General features: G+C 33.8%; 1 protein-coding gene across 7 annotated transcripts; it reads right to left on the bottom strand.

Moving 5' to 3' along the window:
* Positions 1-3,876: 3,876 nt before the first annotated feature.
* LOC132268259 (protein argonaute 4-like) lies at positions 3,877-17,616 on the bottom strand. Of its 7 annotated transcripts, XM_059769086.1 has the most exons (24): positions 17,489-17,616; positions 17,228-17,273; positions 14,149-14,403; positions 13,827-14,032; positions 13,507-13,731; positions 13,290-13,426; positions 13,110-13,207; positions 12,933-13,030; positions 12,585-12,750; positions 12,372-12,488; positions 12,191-12,298; positions 12,017-12,079; positions 11,808-11,921; positions 11,557-11,722; positions 11,355-11,467; positions 11,089-11,226; positions 10,736-10,869; positions 10,464-10,529; positions 8,609-8,672; positions 8,384-8,495; positions 8,232-8,305; positions 5,462-5,556; positions 5,348-5,379; positions 3,877-4,310 (listed from the first exon to the last, which is right to left on the bottom strand). In XM_059769086.1, the coding sequence occupies exons 3-24, from the start codon at positions 14,392-14,394 to the stop codon at positions 4,135-4,137; spliced, it is 2,748 nt and encodes a 915-aa protein (XP_059625069.1). In that variant the 5' UTR covers positions 14,395-14,403; positions 17,228-17,273; positions 17,489-17,616; the 3' UTR covers positions 3,877-4,134. The 7 variants fall into 7 exon arrangements, 6 of the variants coding, with proteins under 6 accessions (XP_059625069.1, XP_059625065.1, XP_059625068.1 ...); XM_059769082.1 differs by lacking the exon at positions 17,228-17,273 and having other exon boundaries at positions 17,489-17,605; XM_059769085.1 differs by lacking the exon at positions 17,489-17,616 and having other exon boundaries at positions 17,228-17,451.
* Positions 17,617-19,650: the final 2,034 nt, after the last annotated feature.

Raw genomic sequence — 19,650 nt, 5'->3', positions numbered from 1 at the left:
ACAATTTTTTATGATCTTTTTTAAATATATATATATATATATATATATATATATATATATATATAAGTTCAGAGAGAGAGAGTGGGGCGGGGGGGAGTTCAGATATATATATATACACATACACTTTATATTGTAAATATATATAAATATATATATATATATATATTTACAATATAAAGTGTATGTGTGTGTGTGTATATATATATATATATACAATATAAAGTGTATGTGTATATATATATATCTGAACTCCCCCCCCCCCCCCCTCTCTCTCTCTCTGAACTCCCCCCCCCCCCCCCCCCCTCCAACTGCAAACTACAAAATCTACAAGAATCAGAAGTTCAAACCCATATCGGCATATCATTTCAGATTGTTCAAAAAATCAAAACCCATATCTTTCAGTTTCCATCGCCTGCTGTTCTAGTTCGGGTTCGCCGTTCGCAAGCTTCAGCCGCTGTCTCTCAACTCTCAAGCTTGCCCCCTTCTCTCTGTGCAATTGCTAACTTGTATGTATGGGTTTTGTTTTAATTTTTTTTCTAAATCAACTAATCAAGGTATGTAATTTTTGTTTTACAAACTAAATCCTATTTGGTGAAATTTTTTATGATCTTTTTTAAATATATATTGGGTGGGGGGGCATCCCAACACTCCCCCCCCCCCCCCCCCCCCCCCCGGCGCGTCTGAAATAGCAGTAGTTACCCTTCCCGCGTCTGAAATAGCAGTAGTTATTTCTTGTATTACAATTGGCATCAATTTTGGCAAAGTTAAAAATTGGTAGACAATACAACATTGCATTAGAAAGCCCATTTTTAAACCCACTTGCTATATTTTAGAAATGGCAACCCATATAGCATTGCATTAGAGATGCTCTTATATAATGCCATGTCAATTTCATAATTAGCGAATGATTTAAGTTGCCATCATTTCAAATGCATAATTAATACTTTAATTTTAGTCTTTGATTATTTTTGTTTAATCATATAATAACAATCATATAGTATTGCATTAGAGATGCTCTTATAGAACGCCATGTCAATTTCATAATTAGCAAATGATTTAAATTGCCATCATTTCAAATGCATAATTAATACTTTAATTTTAGACTTTGATGATTTTTGTTTAATCATATAATAACAATACCATGCGCTTTTAACCAAATGGGCAAGCCCAGCTGGTACAGGTTCCTCCTCTTCAAAGTGGGATCGGAAGTTCAAGCCCTAATGAAGACATGGGTGTATGTAATTACTTAATTTTTGAAACAAAATTAAAAAATAATAATAATAATGACAGCCCAAAGTATCATATATATGTAAAGCAATTATCTAACCAAGGCTCTTGTCCATAGCTCTCTCATACTTGAGAGCCATTACGCCATAACAAAAAGTGAAGAGTAAATTGCTATGAGACGGTTGCAATTTCTTAGCTCAAACAAATAAAACGATAAATACTGTTCTGATTCATTTTGGCTCGCACATGATGAACACCCATCATATAGATAAATCAACCCGTATATTCACACGACACCTCAATTCATCTAATGATATAAGCACTAAATAATAGATTTCATTAATATAAAATGCATATTACAGTTCATATAATTGCTACATAGGGGGTACAAATCCCAACAAAGGTATTGATTATTTCTTTCTTTCTTTTCTAAGCACTAAATGTTACACTTGTTTGTGTGGCTCTCTAAAAGTTCAACTGGAATACTTTATTGATAGATTTATACCGAGAAAAATAAAAATAAAATGTGTACATAGAAGAAGTTTAATGTGAGTATTTGTCCTGCACATCCTAAGTTAGTCATTATTTGTGTTTAGTTTACCTAGATGCTTTGAAGTTTGGTCTCCGGAGCCGTCAAAGTTTTCTAGTAATTCAATTTCTCTTTCTCACTAGAGTTCTATTTGTTTGAACGTAGAATATGTTTTAAAAAATATTTTTTTATTTTTTGATGTTTGATTGTCGTAAAATGTTTACGAAAAAAAATATTAAAATTTAATAAAAATAACTTATTCATCAATTTTCGACAAGTTATTTTACCTACTCCGTCCAATAGACTCGACCTCAACCTCAAAGTAGAACTTTGCCACGATAAAATAAAAATAAAAGAATATTTTATCTAAAAAATAAAAATATTTTTTAAAAAAAATATTTTAGGACTAAATAATCAAATTGATTTCTAACTTTGTTTAGTTTTACAACTCAAAAAGTTTGGAGAATAAAGATGATTGAAAACTAGCTAATGGGTTGACCACAAGGTTGTGTTGACTCGATATCAATTATTTTGGCTGAAAGATATTTAATTTTGAAAAATACACTAACTCGGTTTCTTAAGAACTTTTTTTTAATAGAGATAAGTGGGGCAGGCACACATTATCTACTTCTTGAAATGATGAGACACGTGTCATCTCACCTATAACCCTACTCTTCTCCAAATATCCAGTCTTATATATATATACATAAATAAAGTAGTGATGGTGATTAAAAAAAGTGCCAGAGTATTTTTTTACTATATAAGGAACAAGAGATCACTACTTTATTTATTTAATGGTCAATATAAAAAGTGCGAGAGAATTTTTTTACTCTATAAGGAACAAGAGATCACTACACTTTTAATGATCAAATTTCAAACCCACTTATATATTTTTCTTTTAATATAAAACCACTATCTTATTCCTAGTTTCTAAATTTAAAATTTACCAATATTACTAATTACAACTATAAAAGGTAAGTACCAAACAAATAAAAATATAAATCGCTTCACCTCTGGAACGTCTCACTACCACTAATCGGAATTTTTATACTGTTACTTTACATATTAGCAGTCTTTCATACTTTTTTTGCTTACAAAAAAAAATGATGATAATAATAGCAGTATTTAAGAAAAAACTAAGAAAAACAACTAATTTACAATGCAAATCTGAAATTTCATATAATAATATAATTTTTTGTTGTAAATCTCCTCATTATGTCAATAAATTTTTGTTATTATAGTAGAATTAGAAAAAAGATTTTGTACGACTTATTATGACAAATGAATAATTGAAATGTACTATGTTTACAACTAGTTAAAATCTGGAATAAAATAAGACAAAATTAACAAGAAAGATGAAACAATTTGTAACAAAAGGGTTAGAAAGCAATAGATTAAATTTCTAATTTTTAAATAACAGGCATTTGGGAAGGTATACAATAATTTAAATTGTGAAGTGTTGTGCAAATCACATGTTACCTTAAGTTAATCAAGTGGATAAAAAAATACAGATTTTATTTTTAATTTTTTTATTATTTTAAATATCAACTTTAGTATCAAGCCATGGATACAATTCTCTAACACTAATAATTTTTATTTTCTTATTAGTGATGAGACGTAATTTTGAGAGGTGAAAGCGATTATTGTTATAATTAATGATATCGGTAAATATTAAATTTGAAAATTTAACATAGTGATAATGATTTTATATTAAAAGGAAAGCATATCTAATGATCACTATAAAAAGTGCAAAAGAATTTTCTTATTCCATAGGAAGCAAGAGATCACTACCCTACATAAATAAATATATATATCTATATATATATATATTGTTGAATTATAAACCAAACAGCAACCCTTTATTTACCTGAGGGTAAAAGAGTCTTCTAATAGGGGTGCCTTGGACACATGATCATCAAGCCTCCCAAATTATCAAAAAAGTTGTATTTTTTAATTTTCCAAAAGAAAAAATGTCTACGCTTGTAAAATCATCATGTCAACCAAGTATAATTATCCTGTAAAATCTACATTTTTATCAAATCATGATGTCAACAAAGTATAAATAGCAGCCAATCATTTCAAGCAAAAGAAAAGAGTACGAAAAAGAAAAATTAAAGCCATCATCATCAACGCATGCAAGTAAGGCTAGGCATTAAAACAGGCAAAAGCCAGAGTTTAACAAAAATAAAGCCTTGTCAAGAGAAATCTAACTGAGGACACCTCAGTTTAAACTGAAACACTGAGAACATGATATCATCTTGCTTGCATGATTTGATAACCTTCACTGTCGACAGTAAAACAAAAAGAGACAGGTTCTATGTACAACCCACATCAAACTTGTCCTACTAAAGCAAGGAGATAAAAGGGCATACAAAGCCTCAACAAAAGAACATTGAATTGGACACATTCTCCTGCAACCTTGGCAACTGAGGGACAGGGACGGCCCCAGCAGATGTCACACCGCCATGGCTTGATGACGTCTCTGATAAGTCTTCGAACTTCATGAATTGCCCCATCTGAGTGGCTGCCAAATGAGCATAGCATATTGGAGCAACTGCATGTACACATACATATATATATATATTAGAGAGCAAAATTAGGAACCAAAACAATGCAAAACATAAAAAAGAGAAGAAAAAAAAAAGAGACAATAAATCAGGTTTCAAAGTGAATAGAACAGAAGTGATGAAACAAATGTTGAACTACAAATGTTTCTAAAAGGACGTCTAGATATTCCTGACAGATTAGTGTCCAATACTTCCAAAAACGAATCCATAATTTGAAAATAATGTTTTAATTTCAAACATGTATCTAGTTCGTCTAAAAGGTTATTCAATCACATATATCGGATACTCATCATATACTTTGACACATGTTCCACTGCCTTAGCATTAAAATATAACTTTTCAGAGTATAATATTATAGTATGGTTATTAGGAAAACTTAGAATCTCTAAAGTATTATGAGAAAATATATTATGTCTAATTTAATCCAAATTTTATCCATGCAACACAACTGTCATTTTTTATAAGAAAATGATAGTAAAAACATATTAGAATATAATGACCTTTTAACTTTATACAGCGATCATATTTTAATTGTTATACAAATATACATTAATATAATTTACATATACACATATTTTAATTGTGTCTTTATATCCATATACTATTTTATAAGAATTTATCACATTGTTGTATCCATGTCATCTATCCTGTATCTGCATGTGCTCATAATGTTGTGTCCTTCTATCCATATAATATTTTCTAAGAATTTATCACATCGTTGTATCCATGTCATGTATGTATGCTGTATCTGCATGTGCTTCCATAACCGTATACTTTTGTTGTGTATTAGCTTTTGACTACACAACTACTACACGGTAGCACTAGGATATATCTAGCTATCTATCTATCTACACACACACACATATATATATAGAGCGAGAGAGAGAGAGGAGACCTATCTGTATAAAAATGCAACAATAGTCCTAATTATACTAGGATCTTAAAACCCATCGACGGAAGAGTAAAGCACTCCTGGTATAACCGCTCTGAACAATATGTTACATTATGAAGAGGCCAAACTTACCAACAGAAATGGCAGTAGTGCTTCTCTGGTATCTGCAATAATTAACAATAATTCAGGAGAGCAGTTGAAATAAATTTATGGATGAATTAATTGTGCTGGGTCAAATCTACTTACACATAGGACAACGAATGTACAAGTTCCTGGAGATCATCTGCTGAAAAACCAATATCATCCAACAGAACATGGTAATGTGTTGGCCTTGTGGTCCCCTATGTAAACATGTTTAAAATCAGCCTGATTGATACAAAGATGTGACAACAGAGTGACTTTAGTTTGTGTGCGTGTGAGAGAGATTGATGTGACTGCGCAGGCAAGTGTATAGGGAGATAGAAAGACTGAAAACTATTTAATTATAAAAAATCAAAAAAATTAAATTTGGTGATGATAAGGGGAGGGGAGGATCAAAACCTGCCAGTCGGACCAATTCACTAAACAGAGGATTATACCCAAATATATATATATATATATGTATTACGACTATTAAAAATGATAGGAGATTGATGTGAGTGCGCAGGCACGTGTATAGAAAGACTGAAAACTATTTAATTATAAAAAATAAAAATAAAAAAAAAAATTTGGTAATGATACGGGGAGGGGAGGATCAAAACCTGCCAGTTACAAACAAACAAACAAACAAACAAAAAACCAAGTATTACGACTATTAAAAATGATAAATGATAGGAGCCGACAACTTTTATTTTGTTTTAAATTTTTTTGAGAAATACCAAAGCAAGATAACCATCATCACCATTCAACAAATTTTGTCAAAAAACACTTCATGTTTTGACTATTTTGGCATATGTACCTGCTCCAACATCAACAAAAATAAAAAGAAGGAAAAGGGATAGAAACAAAGATCTAAAAAAAAAAGGGTAAATTACCCGGATCTCCCCTATGGTTTGCCATAATTACAAGGACCTCCCCTAAAAATGAAAATATCCTACACGAACCTCCCTTTTGTTAGAGTCAACGTCAGTCAATGATGAAATTTGCTGATGTCATGCACTAAATAAATTGAAATTCCCAATATACCCTCATCTTCTCCATTTCATGTGTATGTAGACTGTATATTCTATACATAGTTTCTTCTATTCAATTGGCTATGATCTGCAATTCTCAGCAAAGGAAAAGCATCGTGTTACTATTGTATGTGTAAACTTTGGACTTCCAAATAAGAGGAAACATAACACAAACCCGATCTGGAGCTTCTTCTCTCTCTACTCTCTAACTCTCTCTCTCTTTAAACAAGAGTTAACTTCACCAAAAACCCGTCCATTTCCAAATCTGAACCCAATTGTTTGTGTGTAATTACAACTAATTCATCAAAATTAACTTGATACTCATCACCAAATTCTTCGTTAAATGCGGCTTTAATGGCTTCCGCAGAAGCTCAGTGACCACCACCAGTGTCACTCATCAAAATCAGCACCTTTTTCAGACTCTTCGACCCCGTTCCATTAAAGGAAAGACCACAATCCTCCAAAACACCACATCCATCTTCTCCCAATCCATTATTATCCCCGGAACCGACTTTTGACCGAGGCGAACCCAAGTGGGATTTTCCCACAATGAAACCTAATGTCACTGTTGAAATCAATAAAAAATTTCTGAATCCTCAAAGCACTTTGACTATTCAATCTCAATGAACCAACAAACTAAGACTTGTTTTCACCAGCCCAACTCCCAAACCCATCGAAGTACCCAGTAATTGGACAATACTGAAGCGCACCCATCTGAATTCAAATTGTTAAACCTAAAATTTGCAAGCAACGCAATTTGGATACAATATTGGGTTAAGATCGCTGGCGAAACTAGTCTTGAATGTGTTCCGAAAATCTCAAGATCGATGGCAAAACTGATCGAATCGGTATGTAAGTGTAAAGATTTGGGTGGCGAGGGGGTTGAATTGTTGGTTCTGAGGATGCTGTTGTCTGCGGTGATGTCGGTGTCGCTTGATGACAGGGGAGAGAGATTTAATTGTTTGATGATCGGGTCCATTGGTGCTCCGGTGTCGGCGAGGTGTCTTCGTCTTCGCAGAAGGCTTCGTTTTGGTCATTTTGGGTTTATTGTTTAGATCACAGTATATATATATATATATATATATATATATATATATATATATATGGGTAGTTCAGTCATTTACCATAGCAACTTGAGGGCATTTCAGTAAACTAGACAGATCCGTTAGTCCATTTGTCAGCCCGTCACTAATAGGGGTGGTCCATTTAGGATATTTTCATTTTTAGGGGAGGTCCGAATAAATCCCCAAATCACAGTGGAGGTCCATGTAATTATGGCAAACCATAGGGGAGGTCCGTGTAATTTACCCAAAAAAAAAAAATTACAGTTTTTATACTCTTCTCGAATAGTGGTCATCTTTAGGCATGCACTCTCGAGTAAAATTACACATTCAGCTGTAAATGTTGAACATTACAAAAGAGGGTCCAGTTTCGTTATCAATATGATCCCTAACATGACCTACTACATGGACATGGTTCAAACCTTAGAAAGTGTCCAGCAACCTACTAAAAGTACATGATTCTAGAACTTAGTGAGTAGTGAAAACCATTTTAATTGATATGCTATAAGAATGAAAATTGAAGATTAAAATCTTTGGCTGGAAAAAAAAAAAATCAATAATAGTAATAATAATAACTAGTTAAACATGTTTTCGATATGACAAGTCAGCTTGCCCAAATTTGTCCATAAAAGGAAGATGCCAAAAATCTGGACGGGGGTATGTTGGTGGTAATGCCATGTTGCTTCCATGTGCCAGTTCTTACTAGATGACCATCCTCACAACCCATCACTTCTTATTAAAGGTCAAGGAAACAAGATTTGTGAATGTTTGACTGAAAATACAGCAGATCATATTAATACTCACAATCATTCCAGCATGCGCGCACATATAAAAATCGTTGCTTCGAGGATGACAAACTCTGTTGTCAATAACAGTCCCTGCATAAACAGCAATGTGAAGGTGTTGCATTGAATGCAATAATTGTTTTTTGCATGTGATATAGTTGAAGGGCTAACCTGGTGGAACGTTATCAGGAGACGACTGCTGGAAAAATTTTGTATGGTGATTTTTCTGTGCAACAATCACCACAAACTTTGGAGACCATTTCTCATCAAGAAACTTGCAGGCCTGCACAAATTAGAAAGGAAATTTACATCCAAATTATTCTTTCTAACAAATGGAACAATACTGAAACAGCTTCCAAGTGGATTATTGAAAGGCATTGATTTTAGCATTGAAACCTCAATAATTTGATCCAATTCGATGTTCAAAACTTGGTTGAACTGTGATTCGCTGACTCCATCCCTTTTCAAAAAATCAAAACATCATTGATCGACAAGCAAACAATAAAACAAAGCTTTTGTCAGGGAAAAAAAAAGGATGTTTAAAAGCAGCAGCATACATAGATTTAAAAATGAGAATCCTAGTGAACTTAACACCATACAAGAAGTAAAACATCAAAGACGACAGATGTAAACACAGAATTCGTCAAATCACAAACAATAGGACATGCAAACTATTAAACATGTTTTGACATCATGCAATAGTATATAAGAAACTAATTCAGGTGATAAAACTAAAAGAATTACACATGCCATGTAGTTGAAACAGTAATTACTCTGTGAGATGTATCCAAATATTTATTATTTGACACTCACACATCATATACAAATCGATTATGCTTTGTGTTGGCCAAACCATAAAATGTAAGCAACAGAAGTTTTCAAAATTCAAGAGATCACAGCGAGACAAGCTGTTTATCATTACGACAGGTGTTAGTGGAAGTGCAGTGATGTATGAAGCAAAGATTTGTTGTAGTTTGCAACACAACAAAACCTTACGGCTGGAGCAGATTTGTTACCAAGACCATTATCCCATGCTAAATTACTTTCATTGACCTAATTACCTGGACATATAAGTGAACATACCGAGGTCAACTCCGGAAAGATTAAAAAATATTGTACTGATAGCAATTTACTTTTCAATGGTTTGCATGTCTTCTCCCAAGCCCGGCCAAGATAACAAAAATCTGTGTCAACTGAGGGGTTATTTCATAACAATGTTGTTATTTTTTCAGGTCATGTCATATTTATCAGTTGTTTCTGATCCTCTTTACATTTCTTTTGTTCTCAGATTTTATTATTTACAGATGCCTACAGTATTTTCCAATTTTTGCCTCCAAAACAAATTATTCTAGACCTATAAATTACCATAACTCAAGAACAAAATCAAGAATATATATCATAAAACAAGTATGACCCAACGAAAATACCTACTGCAGCACCACCTAGCATTTAGCTCTGGTGGTATCTCCTACGCACACATGGGAGGTCAAGGATTCAAGCCCCTACCAAGGCAATAATTAGCTAGGAAGCATGAATATAATACATGGACATGGCAACACGGCAAAACCAAAAAACTAAGACTCAGACACAACGGTAACAATCAAATAATAATTATATATCTTTATTTATGTAAATAATATATTATAAACCTTCCGTCAAATTAAGAATCAAAAATCCAGTATTGAACCACTAAAACAGTTCTCTTGTTTAAGAAGAGAAAATAAAAGAGAGAATGGACCAAAGTATAATTTCTAAACTTCCTTTATAAAGTTTGTTGTAATCTAAATCCATAACTAAACAAAAGATTCAGTTGTACAAAGAAGTACATAAAATTGATTCAAGAAAATACTTTTCGAAAAAAAGATCAAGTACATAAAATTGATTCATAGAATATATGTAAAAGAACTTTTTATTTTTTGTGTTTTGAACTCATTACTATTTGTCATAAACGGTACAACGCCCATCTCTATGGCACCGTACCGTATGGCACCGGTAGAGTTGGATGAGTTGAAGGGGCAAAACTTCTCAAAGAATTTTACATACTAGATATTTTAACCCATTTTCTTTCCTGAAATTTTTTAAAAATCCACCTTTAATCAGACAGGTGTATTGTGGAGCGTCCACATCGCCATGGCGTGTCCAATAAAGAAAAATATTCAAACACATATTTTGCATTGTATGACACATGTCAGGCCGCACAGATCTTTTAGTAATGGGTATCGACTGCAGCCAACTGGAGAATAAAAATTACCTGAATATGATTATTTGATCGGGTTTCCTCTTCCCTGAACTCGTATAAAAATCCAGCAAAAGTTCCCTGAAATGAAGGGAAAAAACTGAATTTGGCAATCCGAAACTTTTCTGATATTAATGGGAGTACAAACAGAAAACCAATCACTTAAATAATCAACTGACAAACGTATTTCAGAAACCATCTGCAATTCTGATTCAAATAATCAATGGAACTTGCAAGTAAATAAAACAGTAGCACAATGTTCTAAACAAATCTACTTAAGATCTTACCTGATAATGCCATCATCTTCTTGAGTGTCAGAAACTCGCTTAAATAGAGAATCAATCATTTCAACCTTTGGTGACTGCGTACGCACTGAGGCCCTATAACGGGAAATCAGTGGCCAATGCCTGGAGCTTACCACCTATGGAAATGGAAAGAGAGCACACAGTTAAACAGATTCATATCCCAACCCCCACCCTTTTTTGGTGTTTGGGTACTGCTTCTAAGCTATTGACAATATCAAAAAGTTTTCGAAGGAGTGAAAAGCCATATAAATGCCCCACCCACACACACACACACACAACAACAAAAAAAAAAAAAAAAAAAAAAAAGAGAGAGAGAGTAAAAGGCAGCATGTTACCGCAGCAATCGAAGGTACATCAGACTGGCCAGGAGAGCCATGTGAAACATCCATCCCAAGAATAATGGTTGGAGCCTTCGAGACCAAAGGTATTGAAGGAGAATGTTCAACAGCTAACAAAGAATTCAACCCACCAAGCTGCAAGGAAGTGAAACAAAAGGACATATAGGTATTGAAGGAGAATGCACAAGACCAGACTCAGTGAACTCACCGAGAAAAACGCTAAGAATCACATTAGAAACGTACACCTGAATAGAGCATCTTACCTTTGCATTTATCTTAAGGAGAACATTTGTAATATATTGATCATTGACTCTTGTAGGAGCAATGCATTGAGTAACAATACCAAGTTCAGCAAGATTCTTTCGTTTCCAAGGGCCTTAAGAAGTTAAAAATGAATTATTTTTTATCAAACACATCACACAAACCAAGATTATAGATAAAGGAATAAATCAAATAAACACACACCATAGAGATCTGAGTTTTTTCTCTCTGGAAGCAGGCAAAGAAGGAATTGAGGTGCCCCAGGAAGTCTAGACTGTATCTCTTCGAACATCTTCTCCACCCTAACAAGAGGAGGGGCCCTTCTACACTGTGGATTCTCTTCAAAGACATCAAATGGAGGATCTATGGACTAGAAATTAACAGGACTTGTCAGTCCCTTGATTTTATGTAGTGAAGTAAATATTAAGCAAACCTATAATGATGAGGAAACATACTATTCCTTTCATTTCTCCACATTTGATTAAATTACTGACAAGGCCACGAATATCGCAGCGAGCAGAGAAATTAACAACAGCCCAGCGTTCTATCTTAGTTGGATTCACAAGTTTCTATTCAAGCATTCAAAAACAATGAGGTTAGGTATGGCAGGATAAAAATCATGGTAGGAAAACGGGGGGAGAGGGAAAAGAATAAGAAAAGAAACCTTATTGTTAAAATTCCACCGTCCATTCCGAGGGAAGAAATCTTCTCCATTTCCCACTTTTAACTGTAATAGACAAATATAAAATTAGTCTAAAGCTGATCTTACCCCTTCATGATCCAATATTCAAGAGAACTAAACACAAGACAATTTTCCAAAACAGAGCGAGGTAAATACCCTTGGTGCAGAGAGAATACGGCCTTCAACCTGTGTGAAGTTAGTACTGATTGAAATGCCGCATGAACTAAGCATGGGCTCCTCATCATAATTGTTAATTTTCAGAGCCTGTCAAAGCCCATGAAAGACTTTAGCGTACAACAAAAATATGTTAGTAAAATGGTATAGGGAAGAGACCCACCTCACTCAATACTCTCATCCTTTCTTGCGGCTTTTGCCTAGACTTTTCCACTAATGAAGCTCTTTGAAGAGTCGATAATGCTTTTGTATAACGTTGCAAGGACACCAACGAACAGAGCTAAAAAAGTAGAAAACACACATATAAAGACCATACAATGAGAAGGGAATCACATGCAGATTTTTAACTGAACAGAACTATAACACATTGCTTCACCTCAAGAGGGAAGTAAGTTGGACGCTTTGGCTTTCCAACATTAATGCATGGCAGATCAGCAGAATAACGCAAGGCTATATGGCGATGATTAACGAAATAATCATAAACAGTCACTTCAATTGTTTCACCAACCTCATCCTTCCCACTTTTCTGCTTCAATGAAAACCTACAACATGCAAACACACGACTTAGTCTGCAGTATTTAAAATTCAACTATTAAATAATTCCTAAATTGAAGGGGGCTGGGAGGCCATGCTAGGTAATTGCGGTGCAGTCATAAATATGAAATCAAAATTTATGTAGCATTGCCAAAGGAAAAGGAGAATAATAATAGCAGGAAAAGCCTACATCTGCTCTTTGCATGGCATCTCACTTAATCCAGTTATCTTGTACTCAGTATTGGAGGGGTTTGTCTTAACCCTCAAATTCTTTAGAGTGCGTTTCGCCTGATCAAACAAGTGACAGAGGCTTTAATTTATGGGAAAGTAAATATTAGTACAGCACCAAAACTAGGGTGAGATTTACCTTCGCCCAGTCAATCGAAAAGGGATCTTTCACATTCTGGTTGGCAATTAGGAAATCTACCACTGGCCCAGGCTGGATTATCATTGTGGTAGATACATCTGAAAGTGAAGATAGCAAATTCAGTCATTCTATCGGTATAATAATATGAATTCAGAAAGGCTTCTCTCCAGGAAAAAATACCAATGTTCAGAGATAAGCCACTCTGAGTAGTTCGGAAACTTGAATGAAATCCTCTGCAACCAAGTACACCACCACCAACATCTGCAAAATTCCTTGGCTCGTTATGGAAGAATGACTGCCGAACAAGGAGGCAACCCCTGCAGTTGACCAAATTTAGTTAGATAATGATTCAGATGAGAAGCAAATCCATAAAATCCCTTGAATATGAAAAAATTACTGTTTTGCTGCATGCTGTCTCAAAATGATATCCAAGACTCTTAAAGCTTCCTGAGAGTTCTCCGACTCCTGACCACGTAATGCATTTGCAATGGCTTGCATAGGAATCTTTGCAGCAAAGCTTATCTCCACTTTAAAAGTTTTTGATTGATAAGGGCGTCTCAATCTCTTCCTGTCGGTGTCATTTGGACTTTCATGATCTCCAGGGCTGCCATTTCTGGTATTTCTGAATATAGAAGAACCAGTTAATACAGAGTCAAAAAGTCAATAACAACATGACACCTAGTGCGGAAAACGTATCAAGAACCATGCGTTATGTACCTAGTTGAAGTAATATCCTCAAGCACAACAGTGAACTCAAGTTTATTGCGAGGCAGAGGACCAACGGTAAACAAACTCTTCTCCCCATCATAAGCAAAGTTTTTTCCCGCTAACTCGGTATCATAAGTCTCCTGAACTCTATCAATAACTTTTCTTCCAATGCCCTTGCCATCAACCGGGCGGCCATCTTCGTAAGAAAGGGAAACCTGAATTAAAATTATAAATAGAAGAGGAAAATGAGTACAAATAAACCATAAAACTCATGTTTGAGAAAATCCAAAAAGTGTGCGCATTTGTCTAAAGATAAGAGTTGAAAACATACACTGTAGTGAAAAAAATGTCCATCAACATTAGTTACATTCACTTTAAAGTGATTAGTCAGAAGTGTTGTCTTTTGCCCCTTGGATCCCAGGCCACGTCTAGCTATCGGAACCCGCACAACCTTTTTCTTAACCGGTTCAGAAGCAAGCTCTGGTTCTGCTCGTACTGGAACAACATTTGGCGGAAGAGGTGGGGGAGGTGGCAAAGAATCCAGTGCCCCATTTCCATCTTGTTCAGAAGTATCCATTACCAAATCCTAAGCAAAATTATAATTAAATATGGTAAGAAATATCAAAAAGTGCCCAAGAAAATTTTTAGAATATAAAGTTATTTGGTAAATGTTGTGAACCCAGCATAAACTATACAAGTCAAGACTAATGACCTAATGAAGTGGGTTTCATAAGTAATACGAGTCAAGATTAATGAACCTATTAGAAAAGTTATACAGTCTGACGCCATTAATGCAACAGCATTTCAGACTAATTACAAGAACATAAGTTTTGGAACTTATAAAAGCATCACTTTCATATGAAACACGAGCAGGAACGAGAGTACAAAAGGTCAGAACACCAAATAACAACACTAAACACCTAAAATAACTATAAATTGTGTTTCCGTGAGGTGTTCAAACCCTGAATGGTATCAAAACTACTAAGACAATGCTAGAGCATGCTTGACCTCATAACCATTCCAACAACTCTGTAAAGATGTAGCCACTGCTTATATGCATGGCTACCAAAACTCAAGCCTCTGGCATTGAAAGTAGAACTCCTGGTACACGTTGAGAATTGATGTGGGACCTTCCTGAACCCCGAATATCACGATAAAGAGATAAGGCTTGAAATGCACCTCATAGTTGGCCACAGGCAAGTATCATTTTGAACATTTACGTACATTAAATCGTTTATCATGTTGTAATACAAACAATTTTTGTCTATATCTCCATGTGACAAATAGGGAACTCCATCAAAATTCATGCACATTTAGCTACATTAAATGGCATATGATATTGCAATGTATGATATTATTGTAATTTAAGGATATAGTTAAATACAATTTAAATTACAAGCGCACAATTTTTATCTATATCGCCATGTAAGAAATAGGTAACTCAATCAAACTTAAGCAAGTAGAGGGTCACGAGTCCAATTTGGGTTTGTGAGTAGGACATGTATGATGTATCCCACACCATACATGTATTGCGTCATGTCAACGCAAGTACCTAGGGAGATGCACAAGAGTCTAGGTAAATAACTATAAATCATATTCACTTTGAACTGGCAACGCCAAGGGCCTCGTAGGCCACATGAGGTGGCTGTGCAGAGTTGCTAAGCCAACCAGAAGGAAGAAGAAATATGCCTGAACACACATAATCCCTAAGGCTTTACCTATCCTAAAATACACAAAATGATGTCTTTCTAACAATAGCAAGACATGGGGCACATAGACATACGAAAAGGAATTTTTTTATAATAAATGGGGCACAAGCAAATGATGCAGATGTCAATCACAAAATGAAAATATTATATGTGTATTTATAACAATGCTGACACCACGATGATAGTACAAAAACATTATGGTCAATTTGAACTTGACACCGCAATGAGGTGTATTAAGACTGCAGAAGGCACACAAATAATGATCAAGTACACTAAGAAACTCGGCAGCAAAACAGATTTCAAACACACCCAACAAATTGAAAGAACTTTGCTAAAATTTTAAAAAGCCCTGATCAACCCTGGTTTGAACATTTAGCAGATACAAGACTTTTCGTGGAATATATGTGTCAAATCCCCAAATAGAAGGACACATGGACACCTAAATATTCATATTATTTTATTTTATTTTCTAGAGTAAAATAATAATTTCATGTAACACAGTGTCTAATAAAAGTACCTCCCTCATTTTGAAGGGATAAGTTAATTTAGATGCATGTCCAACCAAAAATCCAAGACACATATCTCATCATAATACCCATATCCAAGTACTGGGTGTCCGGGTACTTCACCTACTTTTGAAGAGTCCATGTAACATAAATATCACAAAATCTAATGAGGTTTTGGAACCTGAGACTCTTGGTCATGGAACAAGAACTCACAACTGAGCATTAAACAAATAAAGGAAGAAAAGATAATAAATCATTCTGGTGCATATAAATATATCTTAAAACCCATAATAAACCTAATGGTGCAAACATACAAAAGTTGAAGACTACCACAAATCCACAGCAGGATCAGGCAGGCACAAACAAGGCATCGGTGACCAAGGAAGCTGAAAAAACTCAAGATGACAAAAGGATACTAGAGGCTAAAAAACTTCCCATAAAAATGCTATAAACCCACTACAAAGTAGTAAAAAACCACTTCGTATAGGTTGAAAAATCAGAAATCACAAGCAAAATCCAGTGTACTTATGTTTTTACAGAAGAAAAAAAAAGAAAAAAAAAAAAAAAAAAAAAAACACCAAAACGCATCCACAGTAAGCAATGATGTTGACAAACCCTCTAACGTGAAAAATGCAGTGAAAAAAATATAGGCAGAAGAGACAATAAACCATCCAGGTACATAGAAATAAATCTTAAAACCCATAAACCCTTATGGTGCAAACATGCAAAAGTTAAAGGCCACAAATCCACCGCAGGATCAGGCACAAACAAGGCATCAATGGCCAAGGAAGCTGAAACAAACCTAATATGACAAAAGGATACTAGAAAGGCTAAAAAACTTCCATAAGAATGCTATAAATAGGAAACCCCACTTCTTATAGACTGAAAAATCAGAAACCATAAACTCACAACAAAATAAGTAAAATCCAGTGTGATGATGCTTAAAAATTAAAGATATATAAAAAAAATAAAAAATAAAAAACGCCTCCATGGTAATCATCATGATGTTGACAAAGCCTCCAACGTGAAAATGCAGTGAAAAAAAAAAAAACTAGAAAACCCCTTTAGAAAAGGCAAACAATATAACCAAAAAAAAAAAACAAAACCACCAAAATCAAAAGCAAATTAGGGTCAAACAAAGAACACATCTGGTGGAAAAGAGACATGCAAAACACACATCTACATCAAATATTACCTAAGCGAAAGGAGAAAGCGTTCGGGAAAACCGAGCCGAAATTTTCCTGCAACAACGAAAGAAAACCCAGACCAAAGAAAGCAAAGATCAAACTCAAAACCCACAAATAAGCAAGAACAGGTCTCTACAAACCCAGAAACAAAAGCGCATTGAAGAAATTATTAGTATTATTCATATGAAAACACCAAAAACACTTCGAAAAAACACAAAAACAGTTGAAAATTCAAAAATGCCTTGAAGGTTGTGAGATACTAGCCCTACCTGAGACAAAAGGAAGGCGGTAAACACGAAGAAGAAGAGGAACAGAAACCCTAGAAGCAGAGCTCTGTGGACGCCATAACAACTAGGGAGAATGGAGCGTTCTAGAGAGAGAGAGGGGAGGTCATTAAATAGTAGCAGAATGTAGGACACTATAATACAACCACTACTACGACTACTAAAAGACACTCTGCTAGGCGTTTGAAGCCCACTCGCCGCCTCCGTCATTTTAATTTATTCTAGGGTTTGTTTGTTTGTCTCGTCACTCGCGCACGAGTAAGTGTGACTTCATTATTATTATTATTAATTAATATATAGTATAATATATATAGTACTAATCCGCTACAGGCCACCACAGCTAGTGTTGCATAACCTAAACATTTAATGGATTTCCGATATCTCCAATATTTTCTAACATCTTTTTTTTTTTTTTCATATTCCATGTAACAAATAAAATAAATAAATTCATCATCATCATTTCTTTAAAAATGAATAAGAGAAAAAAAGGAATAACTTTGAAAGAAAATTATTAAAGCTTGATTGAAGTAACCTTTTATTAAAGAAATTTAAAGAGTTCTTGAGAAAAAAAATAAAAAGTTAAATAGATCATTTTACAAACTAATAATTTTAGGGGGCATTACATACAAATTTATATATATATATATATATATATGTATGTATGTATACTGAGCTTGGAGAAAATTCCTTTTTTTTTTTTTTTTGCAGAATCATGAGATTGAGTGTACAGTTAAAATAATATTTGATATAAATAACTCGTTTCTTGTTCTTCGAGTCCCTCAAACTGCAAACACCTACACCCCTGTCAATGTAATGGAAATGTATCTACGTAAATTACATAACTTCTCTTTTCTCATATGTATCTTATCTTCAATCTTCAAAATTTAATAAATAAGATAAAATAATATGTCATATTTAACCACCTACTACTATACAACTTAATTTATACTATATACAATTGCATGAAATTAATACATTAAAATTGGAAATTGCAAAAAAAAAAATTAATTTAAATTTTAAATTATATTTTCTTCAATTTTAATTTCAGAGCATCAATTCTATACCTATTATTTAAATGATTCGAAAAAGAAAGAATTGGTCCAAATATATTCGTGAAAAGTAAATGCTATCGTTGGATTTACTTTAGGGTAGTTATCATTTTTTGTGATGTTATGTATAAGAATATAGTTGATGCCACTCGTGTGACTTGGATGAACAGTCAGATTTTGCATCTATATTTCAATGTACCTCACTTTTCAATATTTTACAAGTAGTGCCATTTAAAATTTAACATGTGAATTAAACTTCTCTTACTTATAAATTTAATTTCAAAATATTGCAACACTATGATGACCTAGAATATAGAGAGTCATGCTCCTTGTAAAATTGAGCACTTCTTTGTCATCTAGTTGATAGAACACTCAACTTTTTGGGGGAATATGCGCGTGTTATAACACGAGTCTCCTCTCCCCTAATTTACCAGAATAAAAATAAAATAAAAAACTACCTACAGTCTCTAGAAACTTACACATCTTTTATAATCAATTATAGGAGGGGCTATTGTTAAGCATAGTGATGTTGTTACCCTAGGAAGAACGGATACTTCTCCAAAGGTGTCATGGTGATATTGGATAAGTGTTTAGTTCTGATATGCCTGGGATAGGTTCGGACACGATACTCCAGAGAAGTATCTGATTTTTAAAATAAATTTTTAATTTTTGGATAGGATTAGGATACACTGAGGATACGGTGGACTTTAAATTTATTTGATGTTTAAATGTGTTGTGAAATGAAATCTTGTGTTTTATTATTATCTTCTTTATTTATGAATACATTAATCATTACATTTAAATTCATAATATTATAGGAAATTAATAAAAATATATATTTTTTATGTAAAAAAATTATCTATGTTTTCATACTCGTATCCTATTTTTTGAGATTTACCGTTTTTATGTGCCCATATCTTATCGTACTCGTATCCATGCTTCATAATTATTAACAAACCTCTCATCAAAACCTACTTATTTACTGTAGGATTTGGAGATTTATTAAAAACTTAATTTTACTTTTTATATATCTCAAAACTTGTGGTAAATTAAAAGACATTTATGACTTATGAGTTTTGTCACATAGGATTCTCTTGT

The sequence above is a fragment of the Cornus florida genome, unplaced genomic scaffold (genome assembly GCF_030987335.1).
Source record: "Cornus florida cultivar Cherokee Brave unplaced genomic scaffold, ASM3098733v1 CherokeeBrave_3.0.0_Hap2_Chr08, whole genome shotgun sequence".
NCBI classification, from domain to species: domain Eukaryota; kingdom Viridiplantae; phylum Streptophyta; class Magnoliopsida; order Cornales; family Cornaceae; genus Cornus; species Cornus florida.
Note: the sequence above shows the minus strand (reverse complement) of the source record. Positions and strands in the feature narration are given on the sequence as shown.